Here is a 22,619-nt window from a genome sequence, read left to right as displayed (position 1 = left end):
GCCCATGTGTGCGATAGCTGCGCATCGGGCGAGTCATCGTCGTCGACATGACAACATAGCTGCTCACTGAGAAGGCATCTTCCAGGGCCGTTTGGGCTGTTGTTTCTCAGGGGTCTACGCGGCCTGCTCAACGATTCCAGGTGATTCGGGAGTTGGACAATAGCTATGGGTGCGATGTCTCTGCACAGAGCCCTCCATACAGCTGTGTAGAGGCTGCGCACCAGCGATGAGGTGTACGCGGTGGCGAAGCAGGGCAAAGCCTCCTTTCTCGAAAGGCTTTCACGCTTCGAGGTTGACACTCTTGTCCGCAGAGAGCTGCTATTTTTGTAGGATATTGCAGAATAGAGGGAAAAGAATAGCAGCAGACTTACGAGACCTTCTCTTCCCATCTGCAAGCTCGAGCTTGATTTCCATCTCCTCCAAGTCCTCCTTGTTCTATAAGACTTACTTGTGCCATGCATCTCTGCACCATTGCGGCTATGTTGTCACTCTTAGGTCTCTCAGGTCTTTATGGAATGTTGTCTGGCTATGACGCATTGAAGCTCACTAACGAAAATAGCTCCATGCGATGCCAAGCACATTCACTTCTTATGGATGGACAGTGCAGTTGGACAAAAGCCCCCACATCAACACAAACACAGACACACAAACACACGTGGGTCCTCATTATTTTGTCCTGAGCACAAATGCAATGTCACATACGTCAGATCAATCTAAGTGAGACCATGGATTGTGGAAGCCATCGGATTTGCTGGGTCAGATCCACCGTACCATGACAATCTACGTCAGATTATCATATACCGCTAAAAGCGAACCTGCTCATATAGTTTCCGACCGCCTTGCGTCTCTTTCCCGTTCCTGCATGCGTCGAAGATTGGCTGTGCTATCAGCGCCTCGGTTGCTCGCTTCGATGTCTTCAGCTTCTTCTTTGCCCGTGACGAGATGTAGGAGCTGCAGTTCAAATTTCCCTAGGTGATCTTCGTGCAATCGTTCTCCCTTAGCGACATGCTTATCATCGCCCACCCACTCGTACCAAGGCGCCGATCCTCTGAGTTGCGTGAGATGAACATTGTTGACAGCAACATCGTCGTGAAAATCATGTCCATCGCGGAGCAGCCATCCTTTGAGTGCCGCAGGTCGGTAGACCTCTTTACCAGTGCGTCGCAAAATGGTATGCACAAGGTTCAGCAATGAGGACCAGATGTGCCAATCCTTCGGATTATCCACTGGAGCAGCGCCGCCCAGATCGACGCGTGCTCTTACTGAAGCATGAATCAATTCGTTCGTATCGCGGAGACGGACACCGTGCTGCGGTTTGAGCGTTTTCTTATGTAGACGGCGATATCTCCCAGGAGTTCGGTTTATCCACCCAAGAAGACTTACTGGAAATTTAAAAGATTTGTACAAAGCGCCCTTGGCCCAGCTCGCGAATGGTGGATTCCGCTGGTGCCACAGTCTGTGCAATTGATGCAGGTACGGAATGAAGTCATCGTCGAATTGGATCCACTTCTCGGGATCCTTGGGAGATGTCGAAGTTGACGACTGGCCTGCGAGCTGGTCCATCATCCATGCGAGGGAGATATCGGCCGAGCCGGTGTCATCATATCCGCCGCCAATTCCAGAATGTGCTCCGGGAAACCACACTTGCTTGAGGTTGGTCTTGCAACCTTCGGGCCTCTCCCACACAGCAGGAGAAAACGGTGCGCGGTGTTCATCGAGCGCCAGTGCTTGGAAGGCGTTCATGATGTTGTCAGTCAGGCTGGTGTCCATCCATCTCAGATTTTTGAGACGTAGAAATGCTGGCAATTTGAAAAACTTCTGGAAGAATGGATTGACCGGTATTCCCAGAGCACCTAGCGAACCAGGTTAGCCTCACATTTGGAGACTCTCGATTGCAAGAGATATTTACCGACTGTATCCCAACATGCGACCGCTTGAATGCGTACCTCTTCGGCTGGGTTATCTCGAGCCGGCGCTTTATGCATAAGACCGAGCTATAATCGTTAATAATCAAGTCTTCCGAGCATCAGAGGATCCACTTACGGATTGCAGCAGTACCCGATACTCGCGTAGGTATTCGACAGCCCTGCTGGGCACATTGGCTGGTGTGTCGAGAGAGTACTGTGCGCCAGTGACTTCGTCATGATAGTTCTTCAGAAAGAGGGGGCCATCAAAGTCAGGATCACCTGCATGTTCCTTTTGACGGTCAGCGTGAAATGCGCTAGCCAGTTTTACGCCCAAGACTAACCCAATCCTCGAAGATCTCGTAGAAATATGCGAGGCCTTTTTTGTTCAATAAGCCAAGCTGACCTATCAGGCCCGCCAGACTGCGAGCTGTAAAAGCACCTCTGGAGAAGCCAAGCAGGTATATGAGGTCTCCTGAGCCATAATTATTGGCTAAGAAGGAGTAGCCCTCACGAATGTGTTCGGCGAGACCCGAGCCTTGGGTCAAAAGTCAGCTTGTTGCACTCAGAGGGTTCCAGGGACCAAGGTGTTTGGGCGAAGTAGATACCTGTCGCTCCACCTAGGAGTTGATCGTCTATTCCAAGTCCAGTCCCGACTCCGCTGTCCAAGATCAGCCGTGGCCTCTGGAGGGATGAGTTGTGCGAATGGCTTACGCTTGATAGTAGACTACCTGAGGAGAGCCGAACTTATCCTCGCAAGGAATGGCATGAGTTATTCTTGTGACGTTGGACGGAGTCTGCAATTTCTGGCCGCCAAACCAACCCATGCTTTCCCAGCCTGAATCACTGTTCTTGATGGGCTGTCAGCAGGAGCCACTAATGTTCTCTCTCAAAGAGACGTACCATCCATGTTCCTACAGTCTTTCGTCAGCGCTGACTTGGGATTGTACTGATTGATCAATCTACATACCGTCGCAGCATACTATCAGCTTCTTGGGCTTCCGCAGAACGGCCGGCTCGTCGACACGGCCAGGCATGATTTCGGTAGGGTTATTCAATGTTTCGCCTGAGGAAATTTGAGGGCAAGATACTCGATGACAATATCGCTGATCACAATGGTGTGCAAGGCATACTAAACATCGAGGGTAAGGTGTGTATTTATGTTTCTCTTTTCAAGTCAGGCAGCCAATGACAATATATAAATTTTGAGGTAGCCGCCGCCATAAGGCATGGTGCAATCCTACTTAAGCACTACTAGGTAGCTATCGGACATCTTGGGGGCTAAAGGGTGCGGCTGAGATGGAGACACAGGCTGAGCGATAAAAACGATCCATCGAGGGAGCGCCATGCCCCGCACTTTTTGTTGTAGGCAATAGACGATGCCTTGCGACGGAGGATGGTGGTAGCACGAGTGAGATTTTGGGATCAGTGTACCTGCATAGCAATGCCTCATTCAAGGCCTCATGGACGATGTTAAAAGTCAGATGGCCGGTCCATAGAGAAGGACCAAAACATGGTAAGGTGGCTTGGTGTGCCGGTGATGCGGGCCGTGGCCGCCATGTGTGGGTTACAACAATAGGTATCCTCCGCACGCTAGAGGGCTGTACTTGTAGGTTCCCCATCGATGGCTTTTTTGACTTTGCAATGTGACAGGACGCCCTGTATCTTGCCTGATATGGATAAAGCTCGATGAACCACGAATACTATTGCGGACTTCGACTTTTGATTATAACTACTCTTGATCCAAGCCATGTAGTGAAATTGTACTTTGTTACCAAGAAGCTAGGATGTCCGATAGTAAGGTGAAGATTCGAGTCGAATGATTGGACAAGGATGCATTATCAGCCGAACAGCTGAACGCCATCGAAGGTGGAGAATCGGTGCCACTGCATGTAAGTAAGCATGTGATTTGGCGCCGAACTCCAGATATAACCAGCGATAAACAAGATAGTCCGCAGTAAATAGATTCTGGTCTTTCACTTAGTGTTGTACCGAGGGGCGGTAAGGCACGCTCAGTTGTAACTTCTTATGGTAGGACAGGTAGAAGTGAGACACAACTACCGACAGGGTTAGGCAGCTCACAGCACGACTCAGATGGCAATGCATCACCGAACGCAAAAGGGTATGTAAGCTTCGTACTTCCTGCGGCACATTGGGTCAAGCTCGCCAGTATGCCTCTGCAAGGTATGGCACTAACAAGTTGATGCCAATGTTGATGAAAGGGTCAACGCCATCCTCGCCTGCAAGCCACTGGTGAAGGCGAACCCACAATACGGAAATAGATACGCGTCCAAACAAGACATAAACGAAAAAGTCTGGACTTGATCGTATTGGACTCAATGAGTAGCTCAAGAGTGCGTTCAGGATGAGACTGAAGACCACGCAGGTCAACGCGGCATCTGCTCGTCTGCTCAGAACGGTTGGCGGCATTTAGTTTGTAGTTGTAGCGTTTCTGTTTTCGGTACACAGAACAAGGTAATCTCGCTATCTCAGCAAGTGGAGCTGGTCTGAACAATTCGATTCGAGTCGTGAGCATCGCTCAATCAGGGGATAGAATTACTAGTAGGCGAGTACAAGGGACTCGCTCGAGTGGAGTAATGCTCACATCAGGCAGGCGGTGGAGGGCTCCGCGGGGATTGACTATTCCAGAAAAGGAAGTAACGAAATAATTCTGCCAACAGTCCGCCCTGAAAGTCTCGACTTTTTGGTTCGACGACATTATCAAAGAAACATCATTTATTGCTGTTCATCCCTTTCTCACAGATATCCACAATGAAGCGGAAAGTCGGAGCCTTGGAGAAGGTGGATGCTGATCTGCCCAATCTACAATACAAAATACGCAGAGACCCGGCCTCGTACAGAGATGACTTCCGGAATCAGTACAGCCAATACCAGGCATTCCTGCAGCTTTTTATGCAGGCGCCGACCTCGACCGACGACAAGGGCATAGTCTCGTTGCGCGATCTCATCGACTTTGTCTCTCACGTCGCCGACTGTTATCCCGCCGACACCAAGACCTTTCCCGACGACTTGACGACGCTGCTCAATCTCCACCATGCTGTCCTCGAGGCCGAATTACGGGACAAGATCGTGGGCAGTCTGGTTCTACTCCGCAAGAAGGACATCATCGATTCCGTCACGTACGTCTTCTGCTGCTTGTTCTGCTTGTCACTTCTCCGCTAACCTCTGCTGAACCGCAGTCTGCTCAACACCCTCTTCCCTCTTCTCGTCTCTACCCCCAGCAAGAGTCTTCGCACCCTCCTGTTCCAGAAGATCCTCTCAGAAATGCGAACTGCAAACAACAAAGCCATCAACCACAAGCTGAACCGCACCATTCAGACCGTCCTGTTCAACCTGGTCACCTCCGAGCCGACCTCGCCCAAGGGTCTCTGGGCCGTCAAACTCACGAGAGAGCTGTGGAAGAAGCAGATCTGGACTGATGCCAAAGCGGTCGAGATCATGAAGGAGTCTGCTCTGTCACAGAACGAAAAGGTCATCACTGGTGGTGTACGCTTCTTCCTGGGCGGTGACCAGGAGCGCGAGGAGGCTGCGGAAGAAGACAGCGACGAGGACGACGGCATCGACATGGCCAAACTACGCCATCAAGCAGGCATCAACAAGAAGACCAAGAAGAAGGCCAACGATCTCAGGAGAGCCGCCGCCACGGTCAAGAAGAAGGAAAAGAAGAAGGGCGCTCCTCACCCCTTGAACTTCTCCGCTCTGCATCTGCTCCATGATCCTCAGGGATTCGCCGAGCGACTCTTCCAACAACACCTCCAGACACAGGCTCCCAAGGCCAAGCTAAACCTCGAGCAGAAGCTTCTTGTGCTCCAGCTTGTCTCGCGTTTGGTCGGCCTTCACAAGCTCACTCTCATTTCCCTCTACTCCTACTTTATCAAGTTCCTCACTCCCAAACAACCCTCGGTCACATCCTTCCTGGCTTCTCTCGCACAGTCTACCCACGATCTTGTGCCGCCAGACGCTCTGGAGCCGCTGGTGCTGAAGATTGCAAACGAGTTCGTCTCGGAGTCCGCGGCCGGCGAAGTCGCGTCTGCAGGTCTGAACGCTATTCGAGAGATCTGCGTTAGGCAACCCCTCGCCATGAACGAAGCCCTCCTCCAGGATCTCGTCGACTACAGGAAGAGCAAAGACAAGGGTGTCATGATGGCCGCCAAGGGTCTCCTGGGTCTTTACCGTGAGGTCGCCGCCGATCTGCTGAGAAAACGAGACAGAGGCAAGAAGGCCGCCATCGCCATCCAAACCGGCGAGCGGAAAGAACGGAGATTCGGAGAAACCCTCGAGGGCGGCATCGAAGGTCTCGAACTGCTAGAAGCCTACAAGGAAGAAGAGCGACGAAAGCGCAGAATCGAAAAGGGGCTTGACCCGGACGTCGTCGGCAGCGACGAAGACGAAGACGACGACGCAGAGGCAGACGAAGAGGCAGGCTGGAACAACTGGGACGTCGAAGACGACGACAGCGACGACTCAGGCGGCTGGATCAACGTCGAGAGCGACGGAGAAGAGATCGAGATCAGCGACGACGAAGACGACAAGCCCAAAGCCAAAAAGCTCAAGACGGCCGCCGCAGACGACAAGGACGCTTCAGCAACCCCAAGCGCCGCCGCAGCAGTCCAAGACGCCGACAAGAAGACCGCCGACGAAATCTCCCGTCTGGCCACAACCCGCATTCTGACCCCCGCCGACCTGGCCAAATTGCAAGAACTCAGAGCCAACGCCTCAATAAACAAGGTCCTCGGTCCGGCCGCGCTCAAACGCGCCCAACAAGCCGCCGCGGCCGCCGCAGCGCGTCACGCAGACGACCCGCTAACAGCAGCGAGCATTGAAGGGCTGGCATCTCTCTCCTCGCGCGCCACGAAAGAAGAGAAGATCGCGCTCGCAAGGGGCGACAAGGACGGCAAGCACCTGTCGTCGACGGCGAAGCGCAAGGAGAAGAAGATCAGCGAGGGCAAGAGCACAACGAACAAGGAAAAGGCCCGCAAGAAGAACTTCCTCATGACGCTCGGCAAGGCCAAGCGCAAGGGCAAGAGGAGTCTGGTCGAGCAGAAGAAGATCCTCAGAGGCCATATTGATCGCAAGAAGAGGGGCGGTAAGAGGGGAAATAATCCTTAGACTCGTTCGTCGCTTGTCTCTCTTTGCTTTTCTTCTTTTTCGTAGCCAGTGCAGCTCTGACGGGTGTATTTCTCTTCGCGAAATTCACAACGAGGAGGGAAGGAGGAACCCTGTGGAAAGTGTCGTGTGTTTCTGGATCTGACATGGCCACCTACTCGTTACTTGGATCACGGCATTAGGTGGTTTCGTTATCGGAGATGAGTAACAAATAGCAACCAAACCAGAGAATACAGATTATGGATACCCCCACCACCGTCTTCTACAAGCCTCTTTCTTGAATTCTTGTTCTCTGATTTAGTTGTAGTTGTAACTAGGTACAGTGCTCAGGTATAAGTACACAGGAGGTGAGTCATGCCTTACATGAACCCTGCACATTATCTGTTCATCTACAGAGAATCGATCACAGGATTGTTCCATCTCCAGCATCCATCTAACCGTCGACACCTGACTGTCTATGCATCCTCTCTATCAAGAGCCCAAGGATCTATCTAATCCTTGGCCTGTCCCCTCTCTCCTCTCTATTTCCTTTCCCTCCCTTAAGTTCAGTGAAAAGTCGTAATGCCATCAAGTGGTCCTATCCCAAGAGTAGAAGTCCTTCTCTACCCCCCTGTTTCGCCCTTTTCACGTACAAATTGATCTAGGACTCGATTGGCTGTCTGTCGAACTATACGTGATGTCTGGGAGCGGAGTAGCCGCATGCAGGAGGGGAAACAGAGGTCGGCACTTCTCTACTCGTCTTCTTCTCTCACGTCTCCTTCCACGAAGATAACTACAGCTTATGAACATGAGTCGTGAGGACTAGGACTCCATATTCGCTGTATTCGTTCGAGCACGTTGAGGGATAATGCTGCCATTCGACAGACCGGGTGCTGAATCTTGAATGGAGTTTGTTGACGGTTTTTGAAGAGTGATTGATGCCGCATCGCTACTGCTGGCGGAACTGGCGTATTCGTCGCTTGGAGTGTTGCTCTGTACACTCTGCGTTGCTCGGGAAGGTTCGGTGTGTGACTCAGGGCACAGGAAAATGAGCTGGTTTCCATTTCCTGGGACGTTTTGCGATACAGAGTGAATCATTGCCTTGGGCCATCGTAGTTGTCCTTCTGATCGCCTCTGTCGATGAGAGACCTGGCTTTATGACTTTCTTCCTCAGGGAAGGCATTGAGCGCCACAAGAAATTCAATCGGGATCGCTGGGGTTCTGCTGTGCTCCTGGTGTCTTTTGTGCCTGTGCGACTGCAATTGGTTCCACTTCCTCGCTTTGGAGGTTTACAGCGGTCTCGTTCTCGGGAATCGAGGCCACTGTCTTCGTGGTTTCGGCAACTGCTTGCGACGATTGTCGTTCCTCAATTTCCGGATTCGGTTTCGTGTCTACAGCAGCCGGACCTTCAGACTGCTCATTCTTGTTCTCGGTGGAAGTGGGCTTTGCGGATTGAGATGATTGTAGCTGGTCCGCGTCGCCACTCTTGCCTTCTTCTGTAGCAATTTGCAAGGTCTGTTGCTGCTGTTGCTGCTGCTGGTGCTGCTTCTCCGTCTCATCAATTTTCTTTAGAAGAAACGCAACAGTACTGTCTCTCGCCTTGTCCATCTGTCTCAGTCTGTCCAGAGTCATGGACGCATAATCGATTTTCCTCGTCAAAATAGACGCTGGTGCACTCGATTTAGAGATTGCATCGACGACCTCCCCCTCGCCCGCCTTCTGCGCATCCTCAAGCAGACCCCTGAGGACCTTAATGCTCTGGTCTCTCTCTCGCAATTCGAGAACCAGATTCACCTTTTCGTTCGCTTCTTCGGTCACCTTCCTGCGCTTCGCACCCTCACTTTCTTCCTGCTGCTGCCAAGCGCGGACGGCGTCCCTCGCGACATCCTCGATGTGATTGAACCGAACGGGGCCGAGCATCACGCCTCCATACCATCTAGCCACGACAAGCGAGCCTTCGACACGCATCTCCTCGAGGACCTTGAGCACGCGCTTGCCCCCGTACTGCTCGCCATCGTCGTCAGAGCCCAGCTCGAGCGCGCGTGAGTGGGTATGCAGAGTGCGCTGTGAGCCGGGTTTTCTCCACGCAAGCATACGATGCGACGCAGCACTTATCTGCGCGGTGGATTGGAGCTCTTTCGGAGGCATTGTGGGAGAGAAGTAGGCTATGAAGATAGACGCGCGGTCCTCGATCTTGGTCGACTGCCAGATATCATGATCGTCCTTGCGACTTGCCGCGGACGAGGCAGAACGCTGTCGCTTCATTGTGTTTTACTCTTTTGTCTTGTCTCAACTACGCTGGTCGAACCGAGATGGTACAGCCAGCAGCAGGATGTGGCCGCTGTTATCACCTTGCGGTCGGCAGGATGACACACTGCCAACAACTATGTCACTGCATAATTCCCACCAAATGTATCTAATCTACCATATGATTGCACTTTGATCGGACTTCTTACCTGTCAGTAATGCCAAGGTGTAGTATTAGTATGAACAGGCAAGATGACGTCCGTCGCAAACGCAGCAGACGCCGATATTGATTGCAGTAACGAGAGCGGTACCTCTTACAGGTACAAGTACGCCGCAGCCGGGGCAACTGGGGAAGGTAATGACATGCGGCAAGTCCTGCCGAGGTAAGAGCGGACGAGCTACAGTGCCTTGTTCGTGTAATACAAAGTACAATTTATCCCACGGATGAGTAGTTGCGGAATGAAGGATAGAACGGAGCTTTCAACGCAACACTGGTGTGTTGACGAGGAAATCCTCTGTCTGAGAGAACAATGGATCTGCCAATCAAGGCACCAAGATCTCGAGGGACTTCCCATCGAGTGTAGCCTGAAAGCAATCAACCGCCAGGCGGACTTGAGGAGATGGCTAAAGCATCCACTAGCGAGTCTTGACTCCGACAGGAATCACATTCAACGCCCAGGCCTACCAACTAGGGTCGCCAAATGCTATATTTCTGTGGAGACAATTACATGAGACTCGTGGGGAGGCTGATGGGGTTACAGACGAGTAGTCAAAGGCGCACAGGTGCATACATGTCAGATGAGATGTAAACAATAGGCAGAGTGATAGCAGGGCGCGAGCCTTTAGCAAAAGGTAAACCTCCAGCCGGATGGATGGCCATAGCAACCTAGACAACCCAGCAGTGGTTGCCATGGCCTGACTGATGCATGAAAGTTTGTTTGAAGACTCCCTGCGATCAGGCTTTGTTCACAAGCGGTAAGACAGCACCGAAAAATCCCTCGTACTTGAACATGCTGGCACGTGTACGAGTACAGCCGCCTATCAAGAGGTGATGGTCAAGGGCCAAATTGAACTACTGGTAAGTGAGTCCCAACGGGAGCCAAGAGCATGTGAGTACGATGATGTGTGATGTGTGATGAAAAGATCTGCTTATGTTAGAACGGGAGGATTACATTCCTGCTGTGCTAAGGAAGTCAAGGCGAATATCAACTATCAGAAGTGATGAATGGCCTTTTCACACAGCCAAGTGACTTGGGACAAATGGATCAGCGGCCACACGGAGGGAAGGGTTTGGAGGCGAGAGCGGGTTGTTGAAGCGCCACAATCGATAATGGCAAAAAGAGCTGCCAAAGCGTTACTGGCTTAGCCTCGAACAGCATGTGACGACTGTGTAAGGCAATGATGGTGCATTGACCACATGCCGACTGAGCAGTTGCAAGGCACAAGCGGAATATGAGGCTGACAATTTTCACGACATCTGTGTATTTTATATTGAACAGTGATTGCAAAGCATGGTAAGCGATACAGTACTTATGTGGGAATTGAGAACTAGTGCATGGCAGAGAAGATCATTGTGGGATCTTTAGCGATGGAAGAGCTTCCTGTGGTGCATCGTGCAATATGCTTTGCCCCCCATGTACCTGAGGTGCTTAGCCATATGCACCGCCGAAAGTCCGGAGCAGCTCATGTGTCTTAGAATGAGACAGGAGCATCGGTGGAAATGGTAGGCAGAAGTTGTTATCGCACCAATGTCTGTAGGGAGAAAGCAGCTGAACAGAGAAAGAGAGGGAAAGATCAACATGGGCATATCAGTGAACTGCAAGGCTAGAATCAAGTGGTCGGACAGTCCAGACAGAGACGGACGAGAACGAGCTGGCGGATTTGTTTTTAGCTGCTGTGCTGGTGTACAAGTCGCGTACCCTGAGGTACCCTTATCCTTTACCCAACTTGCCTCATTCAGCTCAGGTGTTGGCGATCCACGCGGCAAGACGGCGTCATACGGGCGGTGCTGAGCATCTGCTTCCGATTGAACACGCTTTCACTGTCATCCAGAGGGGGTCGAAGGACAGCGGGAAAAATGACAGTGAACTCGATGTACAGTACAGTACGGTTACCAGTAGCTGCACTCTAGCGCAGAGATGGAGTCGCAGTAGCAGCAACAGCAGCGGTTTGACATGGTCCTTGTGATAGACAACACAATTAGCAATGTCGAGGCTCCTGATCAGGTAGTTTGTAGTTCTGTGCAGCAGTGTGTGTATAATGTGAATCCGCGCTTTCACCAATGGCAATCACGCGCCTTGAAAACTCTTGATCATTTTGTCTCCTCCCTCCAACACTGTTGCAACACGGGCACAATAGCAGGCCGAGGTTTTGCCCATTGAGCATTTCCATTGGAGTATCTTGTTGGTTGCGCGGTGGCTTTCGGTTGCATCGAATCACGGGTCTACACTACACTACGTCCTCTCCACTCTCCGCTTGCACTGACGACAATCATCTTCCTGCTTTCTCGAAGTGTAACGATTGCCTTCTCGCATTAGCGATTCCAACACACACATCGACTTCCCATGTAGCTGACAGGCCCCGGTTGGATCATTCAGAATATAAACCAGAGCCACTGTCGCTTTGGATCGTTTGTCTTTGCGCACTTGTATTTCGTTGATCGCGCGAAACGAGGAGACTAAAGAGAGAGAGAGAGAAGGAGCCAGAGAGTGAGCGAGAGACGAGGAGGAGAGTAGTTCAGAGCAGGGAGTCACGCAGAGACGTGGGCAGCGACTGAGAGCAACCAGAGCAGACGACAGACACGCAAACATCAGAACAGAGACATCAAGAGCCACTGGGCCAAAGCAACGATTGTCGAGGTCTTGTCAGTCGCTCAGCTCAAGTCTGGTCTTGCCTCCAATAGCGCTTCTGACAACATCGACATCGACCACCAAGACTTGAGATAAGCACAATGTCTACGCCGTCTACAGCAACCATCACTCTACCGCCCAACCACCAGTATTATCCTCAGTCCCAGTATCTCCCTCCCATGGCCGACTACCACCACAATGGGGCTGCTGCCGCTGCTGCTTCATACGCTCCCAATGCGGCGTCGTCGTCGTCGTCGTCGTCTTCCAAGTCGTATTCGAACGGTTACGTCAACGCTGCCTCTGTGCAGTCACAGTCACAACCACAACCTCAACCTCAACCTCAACCACAACCACAATCCCAGCCACAATCACTGACCGGGCATCGACGATCAAATGCTGGTGCTACTGCCGCTGCTGCAGCCGCTGCCACTTCTTCGTCGAACCAAAGACACTCCCAGCGACAGCAGCAACAGCAACCACATCATCACCAACAACAGCAGCAGCAGCAGCAGCAACATCATCAGCAGCACCAGTCACAGCGACAGCACTCCTCCCAGTCGCAATCGCTGGCCACAGCCTACCCCAACTATGACCCTGGCGCGCCTCCATCTTCCAGTGGATCGGCGACTGGAGCTAGCGGCAGAAAGAGAGAACGAGCGAGAGAAGAGCCTGTGGATTGGGAACGCTATTTCGGCGGAAAACCGCCCAAGGAAATCATTGTCATAGACGACGACGAACCTTCGGCATCGTCAAATCCCTCCCAATCCACCGGCCAAGTTGGTCTCGCTGGCTCGAGCCACTCTGCGGGTCACCCTCAGACCCATTCATCTACCGTCAACAACGGTTCGTCATCGTATCACACCGACAAGAGACGAAAGATGGCCACCGCCTCGTCGACGTCCTATGACCCTGTCTACAACCAGCACAATCACCATTCTTATTCCAACACTCACACGCCCTACTATGAGTCTTCTGCTCGACCATACACTGGTTCCACCGATCGTACCGCTTCCTACAACACCACTACGGCGCCCACATCTCTGTCCAGCAATGGCAATGCCAATGCTGCTCCCAATGCCGCCGTCGCTGCCGCTGCCGCCGCCGCCGCTGCTGCTGCGCCTTCATCAGTTCTAGAAGAGGGCACCGTCGGCCAGAAGCGAAAGAGGACCACTCGCCAGGCCGCTGCAGATCAGAAGAAGCGAGAGGTTGCCACCCGACCGGACCCATATAGCGAATATGTCCCTCCACCCAAGCCCCCACTCAAGGCCAAGGACGTATATGTCCCTGTCATCCATGATGTAAGCCTCTCTTCTTCTTTTTTCTTCCTTTCCCCCTCCTCATCTCTCTGCCCCACCATCACGATCTGAATCATCCGCTCTCCAATGTACGCACTCACTAGCACTCATGCTGACCTCCTCAAAGCGGGTCGCCTCGAGATCAGAAAAGGTCGATGACGAAGACGGTCACTACATCGTCGTCGATGGCAGTGAACTGACCGAACGCTACTCCATCGTCCGCTTGCTCGGACAGGGTACTTTCGGCAAAGTCGTCCAGGCTTGGGACCGCAAGCGCCAGTCCGAAGTCGCCGTCAAGATCATTCGTTCCGTACAAAAGTACAGAGATGCCTCTCGCATCGAGTTGAGGGTTTTGTCGACGCTGTCTCAGAACGACAAGCAGAACCGGAACAAGTGCATCCACTTGAGGGACACCTTCGACTTCAGAAACCACATCTGCATCGTCACCGACTTACTCGGCTCGAGTGTCTTCGACTTCCTCAAGAGCAACCAATTCGTCCCGTTTCCTAGCAGTCACATTCAGAAGTTTGCAAGGCAACTCTTCACCAGCGTTGCCTGTAAGTTTTACCTCTTGCACCCTCTCCACATGACATCAACTTGTGCTGATCACATACATTTCTAGTCTTGCACGACCTCAACCTCATCCATACGGATCTGAAGCCCGAGAATATCCTGCTGGTGAACAATTCATATCAGACATTCACATACAACCGGAATATCCCATCTTCGTCCACAGCCACTGCTCGCTCTGCCAAGTTCAGGAGGGTCCTCCTCGATCCTGAGATCAGACTCATCGACTTTGGTTCCGCCACATTCGACGACGAATATCACTCGTCCGTCGTATCGACCAGGCATTACCGAGCTCCTGAGATCATCCTGAACCTGGGCTGGAGCTTCCCCTGTGACATTTGGAGCATTGGATGTATTCTGGTCGAGTTCTTCACCGGCGACGCATTGTTTCAGACGCACGATAATCTCGAGCATCTTGCCATGATGGAAGCCATTTGTGATGGACCCCTCGATAAGGCTTTGGTGCGACGAGTCACATCAGCTCGTGGAAGCAACAAGAATGCTGCTGCTGCGTAAGTCTTTTACTCTATTCGCCACTTGATGTGTTTCTGTAGCTCACGTTCGTGGTCCAGATATTTCAAGAGGCAAACCCTCGATTACCCTCAAGCCGAGACTCCTCGATCGTCGAAGAAATTTGTACGAGCGATGAAACATCTTCACGTAAGGAGAAACTTTGATCTGCAGCTGGTAAATCACGAGCTGACAACGAATCCAGGAAACCATACCTCCACACAACGACTTTAACCGAAAATTCCTCGACTTGCTCAAGAAGATCTTTGTCTATGATCCGAAGAAACGCATCACCGCTCATCAAGCCTTGCAACATGACTGGTTCCGAGAACATTTCGAAGACGATGGCACCGAGGCTGAGAAGATACGATATGAGCGCGAGCGCGCGGAAAGACTCAAGAGAGCACCGGTTGCTCCGCGGTGACGAGCCACATCGTGCGCCATGACAGATGCGTCCGAGGACGAGTTGAGCCATTTCGTTGCGACATGAGCGGTCAGTGTTACCGGAGCGACCGGCTCTGTGACCCAGAGTCACCGTCGATCTCTATCAGATTTGGAAGGTCTCTGGAATGCCATCACTGTCACGGCATGAGGAAAGCGGCTGTATGCACGCCACTATATCCGTGTTGCAGGATCTCGGACGAGCAGGTCGATGGCACGCAATGTGCAGGTACTGGCTACAACCAAGCACCTCTTGAAACAAAGACATGTTCCATTTATCGACGGAACGGACTGGAAAATTTCCTTTTGTTTTTTCTTTCCAATCATTTACGAGGATACATGACAAGATTACCAAAACCAAAAGAGAGGACTAAACACCTTCTTCCCTGTCTGGGACCAGGAAGAAACCCAGAATGGGCACGGGGGACGGCACGGTAAACGGAAAGGCTGGCTTAGGATTCTCGATATATACTACACTAAGGAGGTCCGAAAAGGGGCAACACCGGCGAAGACGATCAAAGACTGAGGGCTACGTCTTTAGATCCGGTTTTTTCTTCTTCTTCTCTTCTTCTACTATTCTTCCACTATGCCCTTACTGCCGTAACGGACACAGGCAAACGGCGTTCTTTTTGCTTCTCTACTCTGCCCTTTTTTTTGGCTTCTTCTCTACAATAAGGTCTCTCCTATATCTTCACTCTCCTCTTGAACTGCTGGGTTTTCATCAACACAGTGAGAAGAAGGGGAGAGTCAAAAGTGGAACCGCTACGAATACAATCATACTTTTTTCATCTGTCCTTGTCATCTGCTTTTCCTACCAGTACTTGTCTGTCCTTGTGCTGCTTGACCAGTGTATGTGAAAATTCCACTTATCTCTATTCAGAATCGACTTGGACTCTGATGGGCAATACCGCGACATGCTGGCTACTTACTCACAAGATATAGCTGGACCATCGAAAAGGAAATTTCATTACTTCAAATAAGTCAGTAAAGCATAAAACATGTTTTTTCTGCTAAACAGATGCCTGATTATCCTTCGTTACTAATATTTCCAACGTAAGTAGGAACTCAATACACCTTATTTTAACACTATAAACCAGGCTGTGTTCGCTCAGTTGTCCTGACATAGAAAGGAGGAGGGACGCTGTACAGGATAAGGTATGTTCTTAGCGTTGGAAATGAGCTCCTTTGTCTTGATGATCTTTGATACGGTGATTGATAAAAAGAGAAATGTAAAATGGTAAGCTCGACTGCATTATCTACTAGCTTTTTTTTCCTCTAGCGAACGAGAAGACGGAGGTCTTCTACTCTAGGTCATAAGACGAGAATTAGATGGGAAGCTCGACTATTCGCTGCTGCTATTGCGGGTTTTCTACAACTCTCTAGGTGGAAGGCTTGCGGTTATGTGCATGCCGTGCGCCTTATGTAGTAAACGTTGCAGGATGTATTTATTCTAAGAGCCGCATACAAGGGAAATAGTAAAAGGAGGTGATGATTTTATCTTCCATTTTGTGTTCGCGTAAGCTGTCTTTTGACTGGTATCAACTAGAACATCAAAGCTATCATCGCGTCTCTTGTCATTGACAGCAGTTTTATGAGTGTTGCTCTGAACACTCTCTAATCTCTCTCTGCAAAATCAATTTTCTGTCGTCCTCATCTTCGGAGTCGCCCATTTGCCCAGGATTTTGCCCCTGTTGTTGATCAATTTCGAACGTTTCAAGCGGGCGCCTTTATAGACGAACGCCGCATGACTCCTGTGCGGTCTTCTTTAAACCCCCCGCAAGAATCCCTTCTTCCTTCCCACCGTATCCCATGCAGAGAAAAAGGAGCAGGCAGATACAAGATGTAGGTGTGTGAGTTGGGGAAATACACTTGGGGGACGAGGTAAAACAAATCAGGGTGGCGAGGCCCTGTCGCAATGAAGAAGAGGAAGCAGCCGCGCGCAGCAAACAAAGCATTTTACCTTTGCGACTTCGAAAGCTAGACAGCGTGTCATGGCTTAGCCGGATGATTTGAAGATCTGTATCAGAGAAGTGTCATGAGGTTCGATGACCTACCCGATCAGAGTGATGCGGCCTTGGGGAAGTTCATGTTGTAGACAGCATCGACGACTGGCTGAGCCGTCAGTGTACGACCACCAAAGTACCTGCCGTTGAGCCCCTTGAGGGCGTTGTCGCCGCCAGCAAGGTCGGCAAACTTGACATAGATCTCTCCGTCCTGGCTGTCGCGGAAGAGTCCAATGTGCACAACACGGCCATATTTCTGGGTGCACTCATCACGGAAGTCATCTTCAAGGTCTTTGACCCAGTTGGGTTCGGTTTCCCTAGAAACTGGTCAGCAATGTGTTGATTTTATGTAAGCAATGCAACTCACTCGGCTTCATTGTAGGCGTTCTTGACCACGATGCAGCGGCTAGGGTTGGGCCCGTGGGCGGCGGCCTTTCCAAGGTCGACGCGAGGACGGCTTGCGGGAGCCTGAGCTTGAGCGGGGGCGGGATCCTCAGTTCTAGCCAGCTTTCTCATCAACGAATCACGGCTGAAGTTATTGAAGTTTACTCCGCCGACGTCAGCATCATCAAGAGCACTGGCTCCACCGGTACCCTTCTCCTCACGACCACCTGCGCGATCAAAGTTGTTGTTGCCTCCGGCATGAGCACCTCGACCACCAGAGCCGGAGAAGGCAGAGCCTTGGAATGCAGAGTTCTGGTTGCTAAAGCGGTGCAACAGGTTGGCGGTAGACTCTGGAGTGAACTTGTCGCTGCCGAGTCCAACACGAATGGGGCGACCTGCGATTTCAAAGCCATTCATGTCCTTCAATGCTTCTTTAGCGTGAGTAGGGTCAACATACCTATTGTCTCAGTGTTAGCCTATGGTGTAAACGATCAACATGAACAGCACTTACTGAACAAAGCCGTATCCCTTGCTGCGACCAGCATCCTCCTTTTGCAGCTGAACAAACTCCAGCTCTCCAAATGGGGAGAAAACTGCATTGAGATCCTCCTCTGTGACAGAAAAGTGAATGTTGCCGACGTAGAGCCTGTGAAAGGGAATGCCGTTAGACTGGGTTGGAGCACCATCGGTAATGCGGGCTTGTCTGTTCTTCTCGGCCTCTGTCAGTTGAACAATGACTGGAATACCGAGAAGCTTCTGGCCAGTAAGACCAAGCGCTTTCTGTACAGATTCCTCTTCCTTGAACTCCACGTATCCAACTCTGCAAATAGAGTTAGCTTCAACATGTACTGTGTTTGAGCAATCAAAACTACATACCCTTTGGAACGTCCACTGACTCTGTCCTTGACGATCTGGGCTTCTTTAACGGGGCCTACTTTAGAGAAGAAGGATTCAAGATCCCTGGTCCTAAGACGCGCGGCGAGCTGCTGTACGAAGACAGTGCGGCGATCACGCTCATCGTCGGTCGGCTCGGGAGTTCTGGCCCTAGTTGGTGAGCTGTTACGCGCTCTTGGTGCGCGGTGCGAGTCGCGATCACGCTCTCTATCACGGTCGCGGCGGTCGAGGTCGCGAGGGGAGTGTCTGTCTCTATCGCGTCTTGGGTGTCTGTCTCTGTCATCGCGACGGTTTGAAGGTCGGTAATGTCTGTCGTCACCAGATGGCGATCGGGTTCTGCCACGGCCTCCACCACGATAGTGGTCACCGCCAGATGTGCGATAAGTATCATGGCGACGGTCACGAGAAGAACGACGTGAATCACGAGGACGGTCCATCGGACTTCTGTGGCGTCTGCTCCTTACGCTACCATTAGCAGAGGCAATATCACTGGTGTCCTTGCCATCATCGCGATCCGTCGTCGGACCACGGCTGGACCTTGGACGCTCCGAATCGCGTCCTCCTTTGCGCTGTTCATGAATGTCGTTGCTGGGGGTCTCTGGCTTCTGCTGTTCTTGAGCGAACATGTACCCCTCAACAAGCTCCTCGGCGGAAATGCCCATCGCTCCCATGACTGGAAGATTCTGTTGATGCTTCTTGCTTCGACTCTAATAGGACTGTGTGATACTAGGTCCTCTCTTCTTCAGATTACGGCGCGTGTGATTGACGCGAGAGACAAGGTGGAAGATGTCAAGATGGGCGGTGGAAATGCGATAGTAATGTTCACTTTCTTGCAGTGGCAAATATCTACCGTTGGGACTACACTTGTGGCTTCGTGCAATGTTAGAATCGCAAGCGTAAGTGAAGTGGTAACTGTATTGTAGCGGCAGAGTGTAGCGCGGTTGTGCTGAACATGAACTTCAAGGGATCAAATGAAGTTCATCTGCGCCTGCCACTTGTCGGACACACTGAAAGTTGCATGTGGGGAAAGAACGAGAAAAAAGAGCAAATGCAGCAAACTCTCGGAGACAGCCGCTCGGAGCCATCGGGAGTTTGAGACAACGTCGTCCGTGCCGAAAAGTCGTGCATGTCACAATCACAACTCGAGAGCCCAAGGAGGCCATGGAACAGGCCGAAAGGATTACCCGCCAGGGCTGAGCTCGAGCGGGCAAGCTCTGTGCTTCGGGGACAGCGGAGGATCCTGGATCAGACACTCTACTGGCTTTTCAGAAACAAAACCCGTCAAACAGCTCACAGTGCGCAGGCGAGGGAGAAGCCTCCCTATATTCGAGAGAATCCTGAAGCCGCCTGAAGGCAAAGGTCAGGGCTCGACCAGCCGAATGTGGAATCTGGAGAGCAGCGGCTCGGTCTTGTGCATTTTCACACCCAGACAAGCCGAGCTCGTTCAGGGTTCTCGTAGTGTGTAGCCAACGGTAATCTCCCAATCTCTTCTCCTGTGGTCTGACGTCTCGCCCAGTCTCGCCACTAGGTTAACTTTCCAGGAGTGAAAAGGTCTTTGTCTGTATATATCAACATTGAACATCCTTTCCTATCCGTCTTTTACCTACTTTATCCCTCTCTCTACCCTTTTCGATTTCTGGAGTAGTAACGTTGTCGTGTCTTTCTCCGGATTTTGTCTGTTTTGATCTCCGGATTGACTCGCCACCCTACAGCAACCATGCCCGGTGTCATGTTACCTACCATCCCCGAGGCCGATGTGGCCTCAAAGAACACAGCCAAGGCCTGCTTTGTTACCGTCGGCACCAAGGTCTTTGATGTCACTACTTTTCTGGAGGACCACCCCGGTGGCGGCGACCTGATCCTCGAATACGGAGGCAAAGATGTCAAGGAAATCATGGACGACGAAGCCTCGCACTACCACTCTGAGTCCGCATGGGAAATGCTTGACGAGTACCATATAGGCTTTGTCGCCAACGAGCCCGTTATGAAGACTGTCGCTCACAGTGAGAACCCGAGCGGAATCGTGCCTCTGCCCCCAACGAAAGCTGGCAAGGAAGAGCTTGAGCGCGACGGTGTCGATGTACCCGGAGAGACACGTCCCATTTATGCAAGCACTGGCATGTCTTGCGCAGAGGACCTGAACAAGGAGACCGATCTCTCAGGTGATTACAAGACATACAAATTTCTCAACTTGAACGAGCCTTTGTTGAAGCAGGTTTGGTTTGGTGGGTTCACCAAAGAGTTCTACCTCGAACAGGTGCACAGGCCGCGCCACTACAAAGGTGGTGCATCCGCCCCGCTGTTTGGCAACTTCCTCGAGCCTCTGACAAAGACTCCCTGGTGGGTCGTACCCACGGTTTGGCTTCCACCTGTCGCCTACGGCACATACGTGGCCAGTCAAGGACTGAATGCGCTCTCATTGCCTGCTTACTGGGTGGTCGGTCTCTGCATCTGGACTCTTGTTGAGTACGGACTGCACCGTTTCCTCTTCCACATCGACCACTACTTACCTGACAACCGCGTTGGTCTTACTCTTCATTTCCTGCTACACGGTATTCACCACTACCTGCCAATGGACCGCCTACGCCTGGTCATGCCCCCAACCCTGTTCATCGTTCTCGCCACACCTTTCTGGTATCTCGCACAGGCCGTGTTCGCGTACAACTGGTATGCCGCGACCGCGGTTTTCTGCGGTGGTATCTTTGGCTACATTTGCTACGATCTGACTCACTACTTCCTCCACCACAAAAGGTACGCAAAACCGACACTGATCCCCATTCGTTATTACTGACTCGTCTCCTAGTCTTCCTGCCTACTGGCGCGACCTCAAGAAGTACCACCTGCAGCACCACTTCGCCGATTACGAGAACGGCTTCGGTGTCACCAGCCGCTTCTGGGACCGCGTCTTCAACACAGAGCTCCCTCCCCCAAGGTCCTCAAGACCACTTGAAGAGACAAATGATTACGGAAGCATTTTGCGAGCATCAGGACAGGCGTTTAGTAACGGGTATCAAATAATGGCTGGGTGGAATTTCTATGACTTTGTCTTCTTCTTATCCTTTTTCTTGGGGGCTCCCGAATCCGAGGCACCTGCACCACCTCCCAACATACCAGGAGGCAGGTCAGGCATTCCAGGCATTCCGGGCATTCCTCCTTGGCCTTGCATTTCGGCCATCATATCCTTGAGATAGTTCTCGTTGACACCGCCTCCGCTCAGGGCTGGTGAATGTAATGGTAATATGGTACCCATCTTCCAACCTTTGGGCGCGGCTGGGGGAGGGATCGGCTTGGTTGGCGGAGGGAGTCCGGCGATGCGGAGTCTACTGGCGGATTCCTGGGTTGTCGGGTGATCACGAAGATACTCCGCGACCAAGTTGTACAAATGGTGTTCTGTAAGAAAGACGAATATATCAGTATCGAGTATGTAATAAAAATCCCCATCGTTATCAGACGATGATCAACAATGTAAGAGCATGGTGGCTTCTCGTGCAATCAGAAAAGAAAGCAAAGTGACTCACTGTTCTTGATGCCCCCTCTGCCAACAGGCTTTCCATTCTCCTTGATCAGAACCCTCACCCGACCAGGATTGGCCCAGTCCTTGGGATGAACCTTCCCAGGCTCAAAGACAACCTGACCGGCGACTGCCATCTGCGAGACAGCCTGCGCGATATCCTGCGCCAACGGATTCGCCACTCCCTGCTCCTTACCCACCCGTCTACCCTCTGCGCGCGAGCGCGTGCTGTCAAAGTAGATTGGATAGAGACACTGGTAGTGTTTTGTGCGTTCACGGTCGGCAGCTTGCGAGGCGGGCGGACGTCCAGACAGGTGGGGCTGCAGCATGGGCGAGGAGAAAGGCTGGCCAGCGGACGACTGTTGAGGTGACGGCGCCGTCGCTGCTGCTACGTCCGCTGGGTTCATGATGGATTGCATTATGTTGGATGGGTCAAAGTCCGAGGGATCCATGTCTGAGGGGTCCGAGTCGCTGTCGGACACTTCCTCTATTCTTGCGTTCCTAGACATTTTTTCTGTGAAGATGTTGTGGTCGATGTATTCGTTGATGTCGTCTCAGGCAGTATACCATGCGTGGACTGTGGGCTGTGGTGGTGATGGTAGAGTGAAGCAGTGACGCCAGGTATAGCAGATTAATTTGGCGTATACAGTGCAGTACCCAGAATACAGTACAGTCAGTAAGGTAGTAGTGGCGGAGAAAGAGCTCCCACACTTCGACGCTATGCGGGCGTGCGACAATACTGTAATCTGTGCTTCCTCGTATTGTACAGTAATAGCAATGGTAGCTTACAGAAATAATCAACCACAGTAATTACAAGTGCAAACTCTGGTGTGTGCCCTGCGTGGCTTGGAAACCCGAACAGGACTTTACAGCACCAAGGAGGAAGACACAGCAGCGCAGCGGCA

The 22,619-nt window shown here is 51.8% G+C and overlaps 7 protein-coding genes across 7 annotated transcripts; 3 read left to right on the top strand and 4 right to left on the bottom strand.

Annotated features, from left to right (window-relative positions):
• Positions 1–819: 819 nt before the first annotated feature.
• Positions 820–2,731, bottom strand: AAFC00_003087 (uncharacterized protein; the record flags this gene model as incomplete). The annotated part of the gene is made up of 6 exons (XM_069342508.1): positions 820–1,853; positions 1,910–1,994; positions 2,044–2,196; positions 2,249–2,442; positions 2,513–2,565; positions 2,619–2,731. The coding sequence occupies 6 exons, from the start codon at positions 2,729–2,731 to the stop codon at positions 820–822; spliced, it is 1,632 nt and encodes a 543-aa protein (XP_069199009.1).
• A 1,945-nt stretch (positions 2,732–4,676) lies between these two features.
• AAFC00_003086 (uncharacterized protein) lies at positions 4,677–7,034 on the top strand (the record flags this gene model as incomplete). Its single annotated transcript, XM_069342507.1, has 2 exons — positions 4,677–5,044; positions 5,105–7,034. The coding sequence occupies 2 exons, from the start codon at positions 4,677–4,679 to the stop codon at positions 7,032–7,034; spliced, it is 2,298 nt and encodes a 765-aa protein (XP_069199008.1).
• Positions 7,035–8,210: 1,176 nt separating this feature from the next.
• Positions 8,211–9,275, bottom strand: AAFC00_003085 (uncharacterized protein; the record flags this gene model as incomplete). Its single annotated transcript, XM_069342505.1, has 1 exon — positions 8,211–9,275. One exon carries the CDS (start codon positions 9,273–9,275, stop codon positions 8,211–8,213), a length of 1,065 nt encoding a protein of 354 aa, XP_069199007.1.
• Positions 9,276–12,207: 2,932 nt separating this feature from the next.
• Positions 12,208–14,905, top strand: AAFC00_003084 (uncharacterized protein; the record flags this gene model as incomplete). The annotated part of the gene is made up of 5 exons (XM_069342504.1): positions 12,208–13,404; positions 13,529–13,958; positions 14,024–14,483; positions 14,544–14,631; positions 14,687–14,905. 5 exons carry the CDS (start codon positions 12,208–12,210, stop codon positions 14,903–14,905), a joined length of 2,394 nt encoding a protein of 797 aa, XP_069199006.1.
• Positions 14,906–16,980: 2,075 nt separating this feature from the next.
• Positions 16,981–18,874, bottom strand: AAFC00_003083 (uncharacterized protein; the record flags this gene model as incomplete). The annotated part of the gene is made up of 4 exons (XM_069342503.1): positions 16,981–17,242; positions 17,293–17,766; positions 17,821–18,129; positions 18,186–18,874. 4 exons carry the CDS (start codon positions 18,872–18,874, stop codon positions 16,981–16,983), a joined length of 1,734 nt encoding a protein of 577 aa, XP_069199005.1.
• Positions 18,875–19,920: 1,046 nt separating this feature from the next.
• AAFC00_003082 (uncharacterized protein) lies at positions 19,921–21,394 on the top strand (the record flags this gene model as incomplete). Its single annotated transcript, XM_069342502.1, has 2 exons — positions 19,921–20,954; positions 21,007–21,394. The coding sequence occupies 2 exons, from the start codon at positions 19,921–19,923 to the stop codon at positions 21,392–21,394; spliced, it is 1,422 nt and encodes a 473-aa protein (XP_069199004.1).
• AAFC00_003081 (uncharacterized protein) lies at positions 21,238–22,223 on the bottom strand (the record flags this gene model as incomplete). Its single annotated transcript, XM_069342501.1, has 2 exons — positions 21,238–21,593; positions 21,722–22,223. The coding sequence occupies 2 exons, from the start codon at positions 22,221–22,223 to the stop codon at positions 21,238–21,240; spliced, it is 858 nt and encodes a 285-aa protein (XP_069199003.1).
• Positions 22,224–22,619: the final 396 nt, after the last annotated feature.

The sequence above is a fragment of the Neodothiora populina genome (genome assembly GCF_041146345.1).
Source record: "Neodothiora populina strain CPC 39397 chromosome Unknown canker_contig_15, whole genome shotgun sequence".
Lineage (NCBI taxonomy): Eukaryota > Fungi > Ascomycota > Dothideomycetes > Dothideales > Dothioraceae > Neodothiora > Neodothiora populina.
The sequence above is the reverse complement of the archived record's forward strand: the minus strand, read 5'-3'. Positions and strand labels throughout refer to the sequence as shown.